The 14770-nt window shown below is 37.8% G+C and overlaps 1 protein-coding gene across 3 annotated transcripts in view; it reads left to right on the top strand.

The window, feature by feature from the left end:
• The window catches only part of WWC3 (WWC family member 3), a 98949-nt gene that overhangs the window by 28574 nt on the left and 55605 nt on the right, over positions 1–14770 (top strand). For all 3 annotated transcript variants that reach the window (XM_090125871.1, XM_090125866.1, XM_090125859.1), the window contains exons 2-4: positions 6401–6510; positions 11329–11532; positions 14220–14296. In XM_090125871.1, coding sequence (XP_089981997.1) covers positions 6401–6510; positions 11329–11532; positions 14220–14296 — 391 coding nt within the window. The remainder of the gene's footprint in view (positions 1–6400; positions 6511–11328; positions 11533–14219; positions 14297–14770) is intronic.

Genomic DNA, 14770 nt, shown 5'->3' with positions numbered 1-14770 from the left:
TGTCTGCAGACCTCTTACTAGCCTTCTTTTTCCTTCTGACTGTTTTCTGGTTCGAGATGTCATGTCACCAACTGGCCAGACTTTGGCCCTCCAGCTGCAGCCTCTGCCCTGCTGCTGATCTTAGACTCTGGCCAGCTGCTTTGTTCCCCATAACTTCAGCCTGTCTGTGCATACCCAAGCAAAACATGTTTTAAAGTGCTCATAGACAGCCTTACTTAACCCATCTGCCCCCATTTTTTTTCTTGTTTAGCCTCTGTAAAGACAATAAATAATAGAAACAAAAGCAGTTTTCTTAAAATAGCTGACTTTTAACCCAGCTGTGGTTTCAGAAGAACTTTGCTTGTCTTGATGAAATACTGGTGTATTTTCAGCAAGAATTTACCGTAATATTTGTGTCCTGAATTTGGTTGTAGCTACTGTTCAGAAATGTATAGCTGCTTGGAAAACTTGGTGGTATGGCACATTTCAGCAGTTACTGAACAGTCAGATAAGTTTTATGAGAGCTGTAACTGGAAGTCACATGCATACATTTTTGTATTTCAACAGAGTGACCCAGTATCTCTTAGCTGCTTTGATTTTTGGAAGGAAGTATGATAAAGGAGAAAAGTAAGTGTATTGTTGTTGCTTGTTAGTAGATAATTACTGTTTCTGTAACATTGAACAGAAAGTAGAACAGGAGTGGTCCTTGGGTAAGTTTATTGTAGGTATCTGAAATAACCAGATGTAAGCTTACTAAAAAACAAATGGGTGACTTATCTCAGAGTATTTCTGATCACCTACCCTATTTTGGATTACATGTGGCAGAATGCACATTTGGTGTATATTGGAAAAGTGTTAATGAGATTTAAAAAAACAAGTGGAGAAGGGAAAACAAGAGAGATAGTTGTCTACCACTTCTCTTGCTGTACTTTTGCATTACGTGCTATGAAAACAACCAGTGCTGGTAACAGTGAGGTCCTGATCACAGAACCCCGTCTTCACAGTGAATCCTCTTGTTTTGTACTTACTATCATTCATGGATGCATGGTAGTAAGAACTTTTTCCTGTAGGTTACATTTGAGAGGCAATGTCTGTGTTTGCTTGTGTTCCACTTCTTGATCCTGTGGTGCTGTTCCATATAAGCCTGGGTGACTGTAAAACAAGGACCTCAACAGACTGAGGGTTAAGATGGCTTATGAGGTCACCATCCACACTGTCCTGTTGGATGGATGTTAGATCTGGTTTTAGCCAACTCCTGCAGCATTGTAAATCCTAGGCTGGGGTTAGAGGGACCTGTTGCCAGTATTTTCCATGACTGTAAACACTGGCAAACCGTGGCTTGGGCCTGGGAGGCAATGGTCAGATATTGGTGAGAGTGAGATGCTTGTCAGCTGTCTCAGTATAGGTTGTCCAGGTTTGTAATACAGCAGCAGTTAACTGCTGTTTGTTTTCACTGAAATAGAAAAGTTATCTTTTAGTTATCTATCTTTTTATCCATGCATAAAGATGTTGATTCATTATTGTAGATGACTAATTCTATTCTGTGCCCTATTTTGTAAGTTAATGTATGCTTTCACTTATGTTACTATATAAAACTTTGAGTCAAATATACTGATTTGATGCTAGTAGCATCCTTCTCATGTGCTTATTGCTTTAAAAAAGAATGTAAATTACTGCAAAATACAGTGCAGTCCTAAAACGACTGAGTTTGAAGTGACCTTTAGAAGAATTAGTGTTATTATTTCCTTGCTGTAGGGTAGTGTTTTATTCCTAGGGGAAGTATGTCCCAGCAATGGCTTTTGAATACAAGTTACCTTCTTCAAGTCTTTGTTCCAAGCACAGAATCTCATTTGTGCAAGTTTCCATTTGGCCTTCTGTACTGTGGATTTATTTTAATTATGTGTCAAGCATATGTTCAGAAAGTTACTTTATTCTCAATGTGAGATTGATTAAAGCGGTAAAATGAAGATATATGTCATTTGGATTAAGAAGGTTGCAAGGGATTTTTTTCTGTACATAATGTTTGGTCAAATTTCATCATGCTTTTGACTAAGCAGTATGTAATCGCCCAACCTTGCTTTGAAATCCAACTTATTCTTGTGATTTGGAGATGTTACTTAATTCATTGTGTAGAATTGACAGTGAGAGCTCAGAGAGAGGCCCAGCATTCATGGTGATACCTGCCTCAGGCTGTGGTGATGTCACCTGGTAGATGGCTCTGGTTTTGAGCTATTTTGACAGTGCCAGGCCTTGGCACCAGCAGGATATATGCATTATGTGTGTGTACTCAGTTGTCAGAGGCCTTTCTGGAGGGCCTCTGGGCAGGGTATGGGTGGCCTCAGAGCTTCCTTTTCCAGAGAAGTCCTCAGGCCCCGGGGTACCCTTCAGGACGGGAGCCTGACTTCTGAAGGCAAACAGACGCTCTTGCCCTCCTCACCTCCAACTGTAGAACAACAAAATAGCCTTCTGCTCTTTTTCAGATACTTGATTTCTTTTTTTGCCTCTTACATTGGGGGAGGTGCAAGCTACAGTGCAAGGCAAGAGGATTAGCTGACATTTATAACAAAGAGTGTAATTAAAGGCATATTTGGAAGGAGGTTAAAAAAAACTGTGGCAGAAGGACTTTCAGCATGCGCATTATTTCTTATCTCCTCTTTCTTGTCTTGTGGCTCTTCAGTAATAGGTATAATTCTTTACTTTGGATAAACTATTGCCAGGTTTGTCGGAATGGCTGATTCTTTCTAGTTATACTGTTACTTATTTACAAATTGCATTTTTTTTCAGTTCTGTGGTATGGATTAATACAGTTTCCTAGCCTATAACGTGGGTTTGTCGGGCAAAAAAAATATCCCAAGCAGTTGCTCTTCAAATTGAGATTGGCCTTAAGAGTCTGTTTCTCCAACTTATTTGTTGAGTAGTACCAAATTTTGATAGATGTTTCCTGGCTTTGGACCTGTCCAAAATCAGAAGCCCTGTTGATAGTTCTTCTCTCCTTCCATTCATTCCATACAAATGATTGATTTGATTGAGAACTTGTTGGTGCATTTTCAAAACCTATGAATTGTAGCCTTTGGGGTTAGTATTTTCCTCTCAGTCATGGCCCAAGCATAGAAGACAAGGGTACCCTGGGTGTCATTTAGGCATAGAGTCATAGAATCATAGAATGGTTTGGGTTGGAAGAGACCTCAGGTATCATCAAGCTCCAACCCCCCCACCAAAGGCAGGGTTGCCAACTTCCACATTTAATATTAGACCAGGCTGCCCAAGGCCCCATCCAACCTGGCCTTGAACACCTCTGGTGACGGGGCATCCACAGCCTTTCTGGGCAGCCTGTTCCAGGACCCTACCATTCTCTTGGTAAAGAATTTTCCCGTTATTCAACCTAAATCTTCCCTCCTTCAACTTAAAACCATTTCTCCTTGTCCTGCCATTATCTACCCACATAAAGAGTTGACTTCCCTCCTGTTCTTAGGCTCCCTTTAGATAATGGAAGATTGCAACGAGGTCACCCCACAGCCTTCTCTTCTATTCACTGAGAAATTATAGTTTAAGCACCTGCATATTGTCTGAGAGATGGCAGCTGGTATGCTGTGGAGTTTCTACTTCTTGATTTTCTGGTCAAGATCTTGCAAAAGCACATTCTGTTTATTTGCGTTTGATTTCTCCGAAGTTTTTGGAGATTGTGCTCAGTCAGACCTAGAGATCTCAAGCAGCCAGGCCCCTCTTTGTGCCATGGATGGCCTGAGGAGCTCTTTGAGAATTTTCTGAAGAGCTGTGTTTTTAGTGATCTAGTTCTGTTTCCAAAACTTCTGGTAACAAAATTGCTGCCTGTATTAGCAGTCGAATTGTGGTTTGGGAGTTGAAGTATACCTTTTCTTTGAACCAAGAAGTGCTTTGTTATTATTTAGAGGTTGATTTTTTCTGGGGTTTGGGGGTTTGAAATTAGATTGTTAGCAAAGTATGTTAGAACTGAGAACAGTTTTGCAGTAATTTATCTAAAATGGTATGTTGTCACTGCATGTTGCTTTCCTTCCCACACGCTCTCTGCCATGAACTAATGCAGGATGTTCCTCTGGCTGTTTTATATTCAGAATGCTGCAGTAATGCATTACAGAAGCCTCCTGGGTATGTGTAATGGATAAAGGTAGAGCGTAAATTGGCGAGGAAGAGAATAAACACCTTGTAATCAGAAATCATTATGCTCACCCTTTGAGATTTATTTTGCAGTCTGTATTCTGTTTAGCTTGACCTGATACAGAAAGCATTAATAAAACTTGGGTTTTCAGAAATGTCTGTTTTATTGCATACAAGTACCACGCTTCTACTACTACTTAAGGAAAACATTTAATTTGGACAGAGTTGGAGGGGAGAGGAGCAAGACTATGCTCACAGGTTGCTCGCTAGCTTAGTTTGTAGAATTTTGGTGATAGAAGCATTGCTATGTATTTCAGTATCTGCTTTTAAAGGGTTTCTGAGTCCCAAAATAATGAGTGTCTAGCGACTGAAGAACATAATTATTTCTGGAAAGGGTAAAGTTTTAAAGATAATGAAGACCTAGCTGAGCAATCTGAAATTATGGTTGGCTCTCTGACATGCAAAATTGGCCTTCTTGGATGACTGTTACTTACACCTCAGCTGTAAATCCAATGGCCAGGAGCAGTTAATGTGGAAACTGGTGCCAGAGGAATTCTGCAGTTGTGCTCATCAAACAAGAAATGTGTTTTTTCAATTGACTTAGTTAAATTGGTGCAACACACAGGGAGAAACTTATCATTCTTATTTTAAACTTTGTGTGTTTTGACCAGTTGAGTGGAGGTTCAAGCTACATATGTGTGACTCAGCTGTGAATCAGTGTTATATTATGCTCTGTCTGAAAGACCAAATTGGAGCAGCTTTGGATGTGATTTAAAATGAGCAACATGAAGTTAATATTCTGCATGTCTGAAAGACAGCTTTTTATATGTCCCTTTTCTTACCAAGTTTCCTACAAAACCATTAATTAAACTGTTCATGCACGCTTTATAACATTGGAATGAAAACTGGTTAGGCCAGATGCATTGACTTTCTTTGGTCGTCCTTCTCCAGAAAGAGTGCATTACACTTGCTCTGGAAGCTGGAGCAGTGGTGGGACCATGGGGAGTGATGAATTAAACTTCTTGTAGTGTGAAAGGTTAGAGTATGACGTGCAGGTTTTATGTAGGAATAAAGGGTGAGGGTGTGTTTGTATAATAGGCAAGCATGTCTCATAACTTGTTCCAAAGAAAATTTCGTCTATAGAGTGGTAATTTAGGAACTGATGTCTAGACTGCTTTGAGAAATTGTAAACATTATGTCTTCAGAACAAAACCATGAGAGTTTAAGAGAAAATGCTGTACACTGTATCTTTAATATGTGACTGAACACCACGGAGATCAGAAGTATTTCAGCACTATTTGGCCTGCCTGCTAGATTAATTACTGAAAGAATGGATATGGCAGCCCATGGTAACATCTTTCTTGAATACAGCAGTTCTGTGTTTACATGAGTACATGACATGAACTGTGTATTTGTCAGTAATGGAAGATCTCTGAAAAGTGGTGCATGGGTTTATGCACATCTTTATTTTATTAAATTGTTTATACATGTTTGAGAATCCATCAAACTTTTTTTTTATTTGATCTAAATAACTTGATCTTTGTACTGTTGTAAAAAAAAAAAAAAAAACTATCAAAACATTGCAGTTGTAAAACTAGTGAGGATAAATATATATATCCTACTACAGTCAGTTTTAAACACCTTAATCTGAAAAGTACTAGGATAGTTTTGGAAGGTGGGTTAAGGTAATTGTTCTGCTTACTGTGTGAAGTTACATGTGTTTTGGTAGTGATTGTCTGGTGTACCTACTGGACCACTGGAATGGCTTGTTTTCCCTCCTTTCTGCTTTGGGGGATAGGAAGAAATTTGAATGGGTCAGGACCAAAAGAATATAATTAATAGTTGGAAATGCATAACTGAAAAGAAACGTGTTATAGTGTTATTATTTTTGTTTTAATTTTATAAGGACAAACAATTATACCTCTTTGACATCATAAAGAGGATAAAGCCTATGAAGCTTCTGGTATTTTTTAGCAGTGACAAACTCCAGCTTTTATATTTGTGTTCTTTGCAATATGGGAGAAAAACTGGCAGGACTGCATGCCATTGTAATTAAATTGTTAAACATAGAAACTTGAAGGGAGAAGCTTGTCTTACTTGTTTGGGGAGTATCTGTCAGCATATTTAAATGAAATTTTATTTTGAAACTGTATGTTTGTGATTATTAGCACATTCCTAAGCAGCATAACTATTTTGTGATCAGATCATGGTGATATTCAAAACATAAAGACACTCTTGGCACTGTAAACTACATCTTTTGTATTCATTTATGTTTTTCTTCTTACAGGATTACAAAGCCATTGACATTTGCTGACTGTGTTGGTGATGAGCTTCCTTTAGGATGGGAAACTGTTTACGATCAGCAGATTGGAGTGTATTATATGGACCACATAAATCGTGAGTAGAAGTGTGATTATTTTTAGGAACACCAGCAAGCTGATGTTAACTGATGGCACTATCTTTGCTTCCGATACCATTTATGCAACTCATGTTACAGCAAGAGAATGTATACAAGTAATTTCTTGCACTATCTGTTTCATCATCTTTTAAATGGGAAACGGGGGCACAGCCCTTCTTTTCTTTGTGAAGAATTTTATAATTGATGACAGAGATATTGTGCACAAAGTTGCTTTGTTTTGCTTCATCAAACTATGAACAGCCAGTAATTCTGTTGCTTTCTGCATAGATTGAAATTTCCATTCTATACTCTTGCCTTGCATGGCTTTCTAGTGATCGATGCTTGACTCTTCTGTCTTGAAAAACAAAATCTGTTCTGAGAGAGGAGTGCTGATTTTTAATCAACAATTACAGTAATGTCATTCACTCTTATGCAGCCTGTAGTTTGTACTTTTAAAGTACTGTCACAAAATACAAAACATGACCCTTTGAGAATGGGAATGATATCCATCATTTACCTTTTTGGACTCTTGCTGAGCTTTATATCACTTCTGTTTGGCACATTTTCCAGTTCTAGTTTTAGAACACTGTGTCTTATCTTTACAGCTGTATACTACTGTTGCTGTTACTGCTGTGTTGCTATCATTAAGCTTCTTATCACCAATGAGTGAATGCTTTCAATACTGTGGGAACTGGCAGTTGGCGGGGAGGGAGGAAAGAAGAAAGTGGTTATGTGAGCTATCACAGTAATGGTAAATGGTATAATCTGTAAAAACACCTGAATACTCTCTACTTGAAATGTAGTCAATTAAAAAATTAAAATGTAGAAGTAGTTTTTGTCTTCCTGCCATCACTGGCAGTATTTGTCTGTTGTGATTGAACAGCTACTTAAAACAAGCAAACAGGAAAAAAAAACAACAAACCCATCCCACTACCAACAGCAGAATAACAAACGTTCTCATTTGTCTCATTTATCTCATGTTTCTCATGATATTGTTTGACCCTCATAGATGCTTATTTGTTGTGAAATTAATAAATGAACAGAGTCACAAGTTGAATAATAATTTTAGAAGAGCTGTTAATGCACTGATCAGAAGGATAGATATCCTAGCCTACTGAAAGTTGAGAAATACAGATTGTTTCTCTATTTAAAAGAAGTTGTAGTTTCAGGATAGCTGTTTAAACTGTTGTGGTAATTTTAGTTAATGCTGAAATTAAATGAAAAGTGAACTTTGTGTTGGGTGTACAGTAATAGAGTGCTTTTGTACCAATAAATGCGTACATGAAGGCACACGTTGAAAACAAAACAAAATATGAGGATATTGGCAGCTGTTATTCCCGTAAACTTTTAAAAATGCTTTAGAAGCCACTGTAGATGATAGGTAGAACATGAACTCCCACTGCACTGCTCTGACTAAAAGAGTTAAGAAAGTATTCTAGCAACAGACATCTTGGATAGGAATAACAATCACCATTGCATGCAAAAGAAATCACTTCCTTTTGTTTTTCAGACTTTGTTATTATCTGTTTTACCACAGATATCAAGTTTGAACTTACAGAAAGGATATTAATCATTGTAGGCATGTCAGATCTGGCTTGCATTCTTTTTTCTGAGCAATCCAGAACAAAAGCTGTGGAAGAGGGTCTTTGCAGAGAGAAATTAAATTCCCAAACGCTTAAGAGGAAGGCATAGAAAGAGAAGATTAAAACAAATGGGTCTGAGAACGTACATGTAATCTAATTATGAAATAAATAAAGGTAATATATGAACAGATGGATAAAGACTTCATAGTGCCAATGCTGAACTGAGTGAAAGGAATCATTCTGCAATTAACCAGGTTGCAAAATTTGTCTCTTTCATGATAACTAATTACTTGCAGCCCACAGATATTATCCTAAATGGTAATTCAGCCGTCATAGCAAAATGGGTTTGTCACCCTTAGGCTAATACAGTGCTTGCTTATACAAGCAAGATTTATATTCAGAGGGAAAACAAAATTGATAGTACAGCTGGATAATCGTTACTCAGAAATTACTGAGATAGCTGATCCAGTTTTAAACCATGGACAAGAGAAGTACCAATCAAGGTGACATTAACCTCTTTTGTAGAAGTGAGAACTAATGAATCATGTGCACCATGAGATCGTGTCAGGCAGGCAGCAGAGATGGTAGAGCAAGGAATAAATGTTTTTCTGAAATGATTCCCTTGCGTTATATTCTGAATTATGTCTAAAATACTTGCAAAGCAACTTCCAAGTGAAAACAAGTTGATTATTTAAACCTTTTCAGGATGCCTTTAGTGGCTGATCAGGTTTAAATGCTTTAAAACAACAATGGAGCTGTGTTAATTGGCAAAACAGTTGTGCTTTAGTTCCAAGAAATCCTGTGAGAAAATGCCAGAGATGATTCAAATAGATTCTTTTAAAAGCTCTGGTTATTGAGGAACTCTCATGCTTTGCGTATCCTCAGCTTTTTGCCCGTATCCCTTTTAAAGGAAATCAGTAATGCATCTCATTTTTTTCAAGTTTCTTACTAAGTTTGTTTACCTAGAAAGTAGTAAAAAGTCTTCTAGGCAATACTTTTCCATTTATATTGAAAATCCCCAGGAACAGAGGAATCTTCAGTAAATCTCAACGCTGCTTCCAACCCTGATTTCCATCTTGTTCTGTAAATTCAGTACTTTGTTGACACCCTTACTAAGCTGCTCTTGGCTGTGGTCCAACCATTGCTTAAAAAACCGTGGTGGCTGCCAGCCGCAGAATTCCTTTCCCTCCTCCTCAGAGTCTTGAGAGCCTTTGAAGTCTCCTTTAACCAGTTGGGCATTCCCCAGTGGGGGAATAATAATCTATTCCCTGCATTTGTCTGGGGCAGTTCTTGAATTACTATAGTCTTGCATTTTCTTATAAATTGTGTATAGAGAAACAAAGGAAATGAATTTTACCATCCAACTTCGCATTAGTTTCAATTATTACATGACAAACTTATGTAGAAATCCAGGGCAAAGTGAAGACTCCATACTCATAAAACAGAAGAGAATGTCACCACTGTACTAAAGTAGTTTTCTGTCTCAGAAGAATGCTGCTAGCTTTGCAAATTATTTCAGAAGCCTTCTCCAAAGTGATGCTGTACCCTGTAGTATAGGACCTCAAAGTTTAATGTGCAGGACAATGTAATTTAGCTAATAGGAGAACTATTAATTTTTCATTCAAAAAGAGATGCTTACTATGATACAGTTTTTCTGTCTCATAAATATTAGTTATTTTTTGCATAGTTTCCACGCAGGATAGTAGCTTTAGGAATGTTATGTTTTCACAAATTTCAGGAACACTGATGGATGTGATAGTGTTGCAAATTATCATGCCCTCACTGAAGGATGGGCTGTGGTGTGAACTCAGCAGTTTTCTTTTGCTTCCCATGCATGCAGAAACTAGGCACATAAGCATTTATGGAGACTGGAACAAGTCACAGCACATCCTGCTCTGGACTACTGAAGGAGGTTGGGGATATTGTAGCAGAGATGTTTTGGAAACTGGAGGTGCTGCTAGAAAGGTCACTGCAATACAGTGAACATACTGGAGAAAAGACAAAACTGTAGGCACAAGCTTCATACTCTTGCATTGTGAGGAGTTGTGGGAAGAGTTACAGCTGAATAAAGGTTGTTGGGAACGTAGTAGTTCTGTTGGGAATACTGTTCATAAACAGCTTCATGTTTCTATCTACTTTTCAAATGGCTTGTAAATGGTAGAACTGGTAGGATAACCTTGACACCATTAGAATTATTAATTCGTTAAGGTCAACCTTTTCTAATAAGTTTCACATTTAGTCATGAGCACCAAAATTCTGAATTACTGAATGCAAGATAAATATTAAACATAACTGGCTTTCATCTCTTATGAGAAACAAAGTTTGGAAAAAATGACGAGGTATGCCTCCTGACTGTGTTGCTCTTTCTGCTACTGCTTTGAACACTGACATAGCATCTGCAGTGACTTCTTGCCATCAAAGCTTCAATCATCAGAAATTAAAATGTACTTAAACATGAGACTTCAAATGGACATCTTCATGCAAAACATATTTGCTAGCTTGAGCATCACCCCAAAGACAAAGCAAATGAGCTAATTATTTTTTTTAGATATTACTGCAGATATCTCAAATATGTGTGTAACTGTGAAGAGCAACCTGTAATGCATTAGCTTTGAAAATCAATTTATATGAGAAAGATTTTGCACTGGAAAACTGTTTTTAGTTTTTTAATTTAATGAGTATTTTGTAATTCTGGAAAGGGAAAACATGAGAGCGCTGTTTCTTAATTAACAAATGCCAATGTAGGTGCTTGCACGATGAGTTCTGGTTGAATTACTTTTTTCTTCTCTAGGCAGGTGTAGTCACTAGCCTTTCAGAATATTAGATGTCTGAAATTAATGTGTAATATTTTAAAGCTGTTTCTAGATACCTTTTGTTTTCCTATGTGGTTCTGGGTTTTTAGGTAATACTCAGAATTTTCAAGCTGGCTGCGAGGAAAAGTAAGCATAAACACAGAATCTTTTCTTTACAAACTAGAGCACGCCCAGAGAAAACAAATGTAAATGCCTTTTACATTTCAAAGCGATTTTCTTATTCTTTCACTCTGGGAAAATCACTCAGGATGGAATGATTTTGAATGCTGTAGTGTTAGGCAGATTAATTGTTCAGCAACATCCAGATCTTTGAGCATGTCACTCTCAGTTTGTGATGTAGACCTGCAGAACAGACCTTAACCAAACCATTTGCCCTTTTTTGGGATAAAGTGTCTTATCAATTTTTTGTTTTTCTCCTTAGAGCTTACACAAATTGAAGACCCAAGGGAGCAATGGAGAAGGGAGCAGGAACGCATGCTAAAGGAATATTTAATAGTTGCCCAGGAGGCACTTAATGCCAAGAAAGAGATTTACCAAGTAAAGCAGCAGCGTTTCGAACTAGCCCAAGAAGAATATCAACAATTGCACAAAATGTGTGAGGATGACAACCGTTCTTACGCGAGCTGTGAGTTTTCCATCCTTCTCTTGATTTATCATGAATACATAACACAACATATAGGGTAAGAAAGTTTTTTTGCTACCATATTCTCCTCTCAATGAAGACTCTGAAAACAGAAGTGAGGCACAGCCCTTTCTCTCTGCTATCCAGGGTCTCTGGTTTCCTGCTAGGTCTTCTGGTATATTACTTTTTAACATTAAACAGGAATATCTTGGTGACAGCCATGCCAATGCTTCATGAAAGGCAACAAAGATTGAATATTTCTGGGCCAGCCACCCACTCTCCCTCCTAAGTTCATAGATTACTCTGCGCTGTAAGCTGAGGAAACCATTATCTGAGGGGAAGCCTTCTACAGATCCGTGATCAGTTTATTAGCTCCATAAAGATTGAGGGGAAAGGCATTGTGGTCAAAAGTATATCTGATGATATCAGTTATTCTAACTGTCACACCAGAAAATTCTTTTGATTAAGTAGGAAATGGCGTTTCATCAATGTTCTTGGATGCCAGCCTCTGACCCTAATGCTGGTACTGGGTTGCAAAGTCTTGATGTCCTGCTCTTTTCATTCTTCATCTGAGGCAGCTTGAAATAGATGATAACACTTCTTCTAAATTTCAAAGTTGTGGCACTGCTTTCATTGTTGATGTCTGGTGCACAAAAAAGGGGTGTTTTTGAGGAGTCAAAACAATCCCCTTCAAAGGAGAAGGGTATGAGATAGATGCACTGACCAGCAGTGTGAAAACATAGTGGGATTTCAGTGCACAGTGACATATGTCCCCCTGATATAACAGGTGTAACTGCCTTATTTTTTGCTTTTATGTGAAAATTTATTACAAGTGATTAAGAAAATGAACTATTTTTTTTCAAGTTTGTATTTTTTTAAAGAAATGCTCATTTAAAGGGTTTGCGACATGGAGACTTGGAATGGCATAAAAAGACTGTGCTATCAATGTTTGATTTGTTTCAATTATTTTCTAGGAACTTGGAGTTCTTTAAAAATAAGTAAATTTGCAGTAATTCAGTGGTAGATCTTGTTGAATTGTACTTCAGGTGAATATGCAGAAAGAAGCTTCTTTGGAGGAAAATAAAAGTTAGAAAAACAGAACCTTTTTCAGATTCTTATGGCTCTTAGAAAAACAATTTGCTTGAAACACCAACAAAATATGACTGAAAATGGCAAAGTGGAAAGTTACGTGTAGCATAGATGTGAATGTTGTATTAAATGACTTCTTCTCAAAGTTTGGGTAGATTTTTTACATGTGTCCGAGTGTCTGCGGAATTGACAGTATACTGTAAAACTGACCTTTCAGTTGTTTTGCTGAGAAAATATATTTTATTTTGTTTTAAGGTCACATGCATCAGCTTTGAGGAAATGAGATGGACTGTTTTGTCCTTTTTTTTTTTTTTTCTTTTTTAAATCCCTTTGGCGATTATTCATACTGTCTACTTGAGATTCCCTAAGGCTTCTCCATTTGTTTTTCTTAATTTTGCCACTCCCCTGCACTCTGAGATGCTTGCTTCTCCACTTCTTGTGCAGAAGTCTTTGACTTGTAATTTGGGTGCAATTAAAGTGGCAAAGGTGGGTGCTTATATTGTGAATATTTCTGCCTCCACTAGCACTTGTTTAAATCTGTTGCCTTAAAAGAACTAAAAGTACACAAACTGTTTTCCTTCCCTTTGCTTGTGGGTGCTGTCATTGACTCAGTGCAGTGTGCTCATGAGTGGGAGGCAGCATGAGCTCAGCGGTCGTGGGCTGGCAGGGAGGTGCCCATGCAGCACTTCTGTGACTCAGTTGTGATCAGCACTGTTAAAAAAAAAAATAATATATATATATATATATATATAAAAATAATCCATAGAAAATCCTGGATTTAAAGAATTAGTCCAGGCGTGACTACTCATTTTGGCAAGTTCCTGCACGCTTGACATGACCTTGGCATTGCAGTGCTCTTTTGAGAGTGGAAAGGCTCAGTGAAATGCAGACATGGATATGAGTTTCAAAGCAGCAGCAGCCTTTGGGTCTGCAAAAGGATGGTAGGTCTAACAGCACAACCCAATCCACTTGCATACCGGGCATTTTTCAGCAGGCCAGTGCTGCCATGAATGGCTCGCTCAATAAATCATGGTTGGTCTTGCCCAACCTCTCCTCTAGGATTTTTACTTCATCTGTCTAGGGTTTAGCTGATACTGTCACAGCTTGAAATCATTGCCTGGCTCTAGAGATGCTGTTTTAAGAACTCACTTGCAAGAGGTTGAGCTGAATGTCTGGTCCCTACACTGTTACTTTAGGAAGCAACTTCTCTATTTCACTGATGGAATTTTGTTCCGACAATAGTTTTCTGACCTTAGTCCCTATTGTAATGTTAATGGACTTAGAAAACAAATAGCAATTGTTAATGTTACACGAATTCTTGCATGAGTAAATGCCACCGTCCTTTAGTGGAAGCTGCTGGCTTTTGAGCAATACGCAGTGTTGCAATATACAGTTCATTTATTTTCTGTGTAGGACTAAATAAGAAACTTCAACCAGACCAAAGATAATTTTTCTGTTGCACTTCAACTGAGAGAATTATTTTAAAAACAAGTGACTTGTAACACAAAGAATGAATGCAACGGTCTTTTAAACAGTGCTACATGTTAACAAGTGTGGTAAAGAAAAAAATAAATATAAAATAATGTTTTCCATCTGTTTAGCATTCTCTGGATTTTCAACTAATACCAAGTATGACCCATATCAGATTAAAGCAGAAATAGCCAGCCGTCGTGACAGGGTGAGTAGTGTTTTTTAATTTTGTAAAATGTGAATTAGGCATGAGGAAGGGAGGGGAACTACGTGCCTCAGTTGACATTTACATTGGGTGCTGCATGTGTTTTTGAAAAGAAAATATAAAAATATGCTCAGACCTTTGCTACATTAAAAGAAAGAAGTCTACATTTATTGCAATTCAGTGACTTGGAAAGTAATGCTTTTTCCATGTTACAAGCATGAAGTTTTTGTCATAGATGACAGAGGCACACTCAGCTAGGCTTTCAGAAAATATTTTCTCTGTGCAAACTGCCGTAAGTAGGAAATATTCTGCAGCAAAATTCAGCCTTGATTGAGTACAGTTCAAACCCACTGTCTTTGTATTTTTTTTATTTACCATTTTCAGTGGGGTTCCATGGATATCATTGAACTCTAGACTTAGCCATTTCTTTTGACAATTCTGTTGACAATTTAGTAGACATGCTGACCAAGAAGATTT

Source organism: Phasianus colchicus, chromosome 1, assembly GCF_987193195.1.
Source record: "Phasianus colchicus chromosome 1, bPhaCol1.hap1.1, whole genome shotgun sequence".
NCBI classification, from domain to species: Eukaryota; Metazoa; Chordata; class Aves; order Galliformes; family Phasianidae; genus Phasianus; species Phasianus colchicus.
Note: the sequence above shows the minus strand (reverse complement) of the source record. Positions and strands in the feature narration are given on the sequence as shown.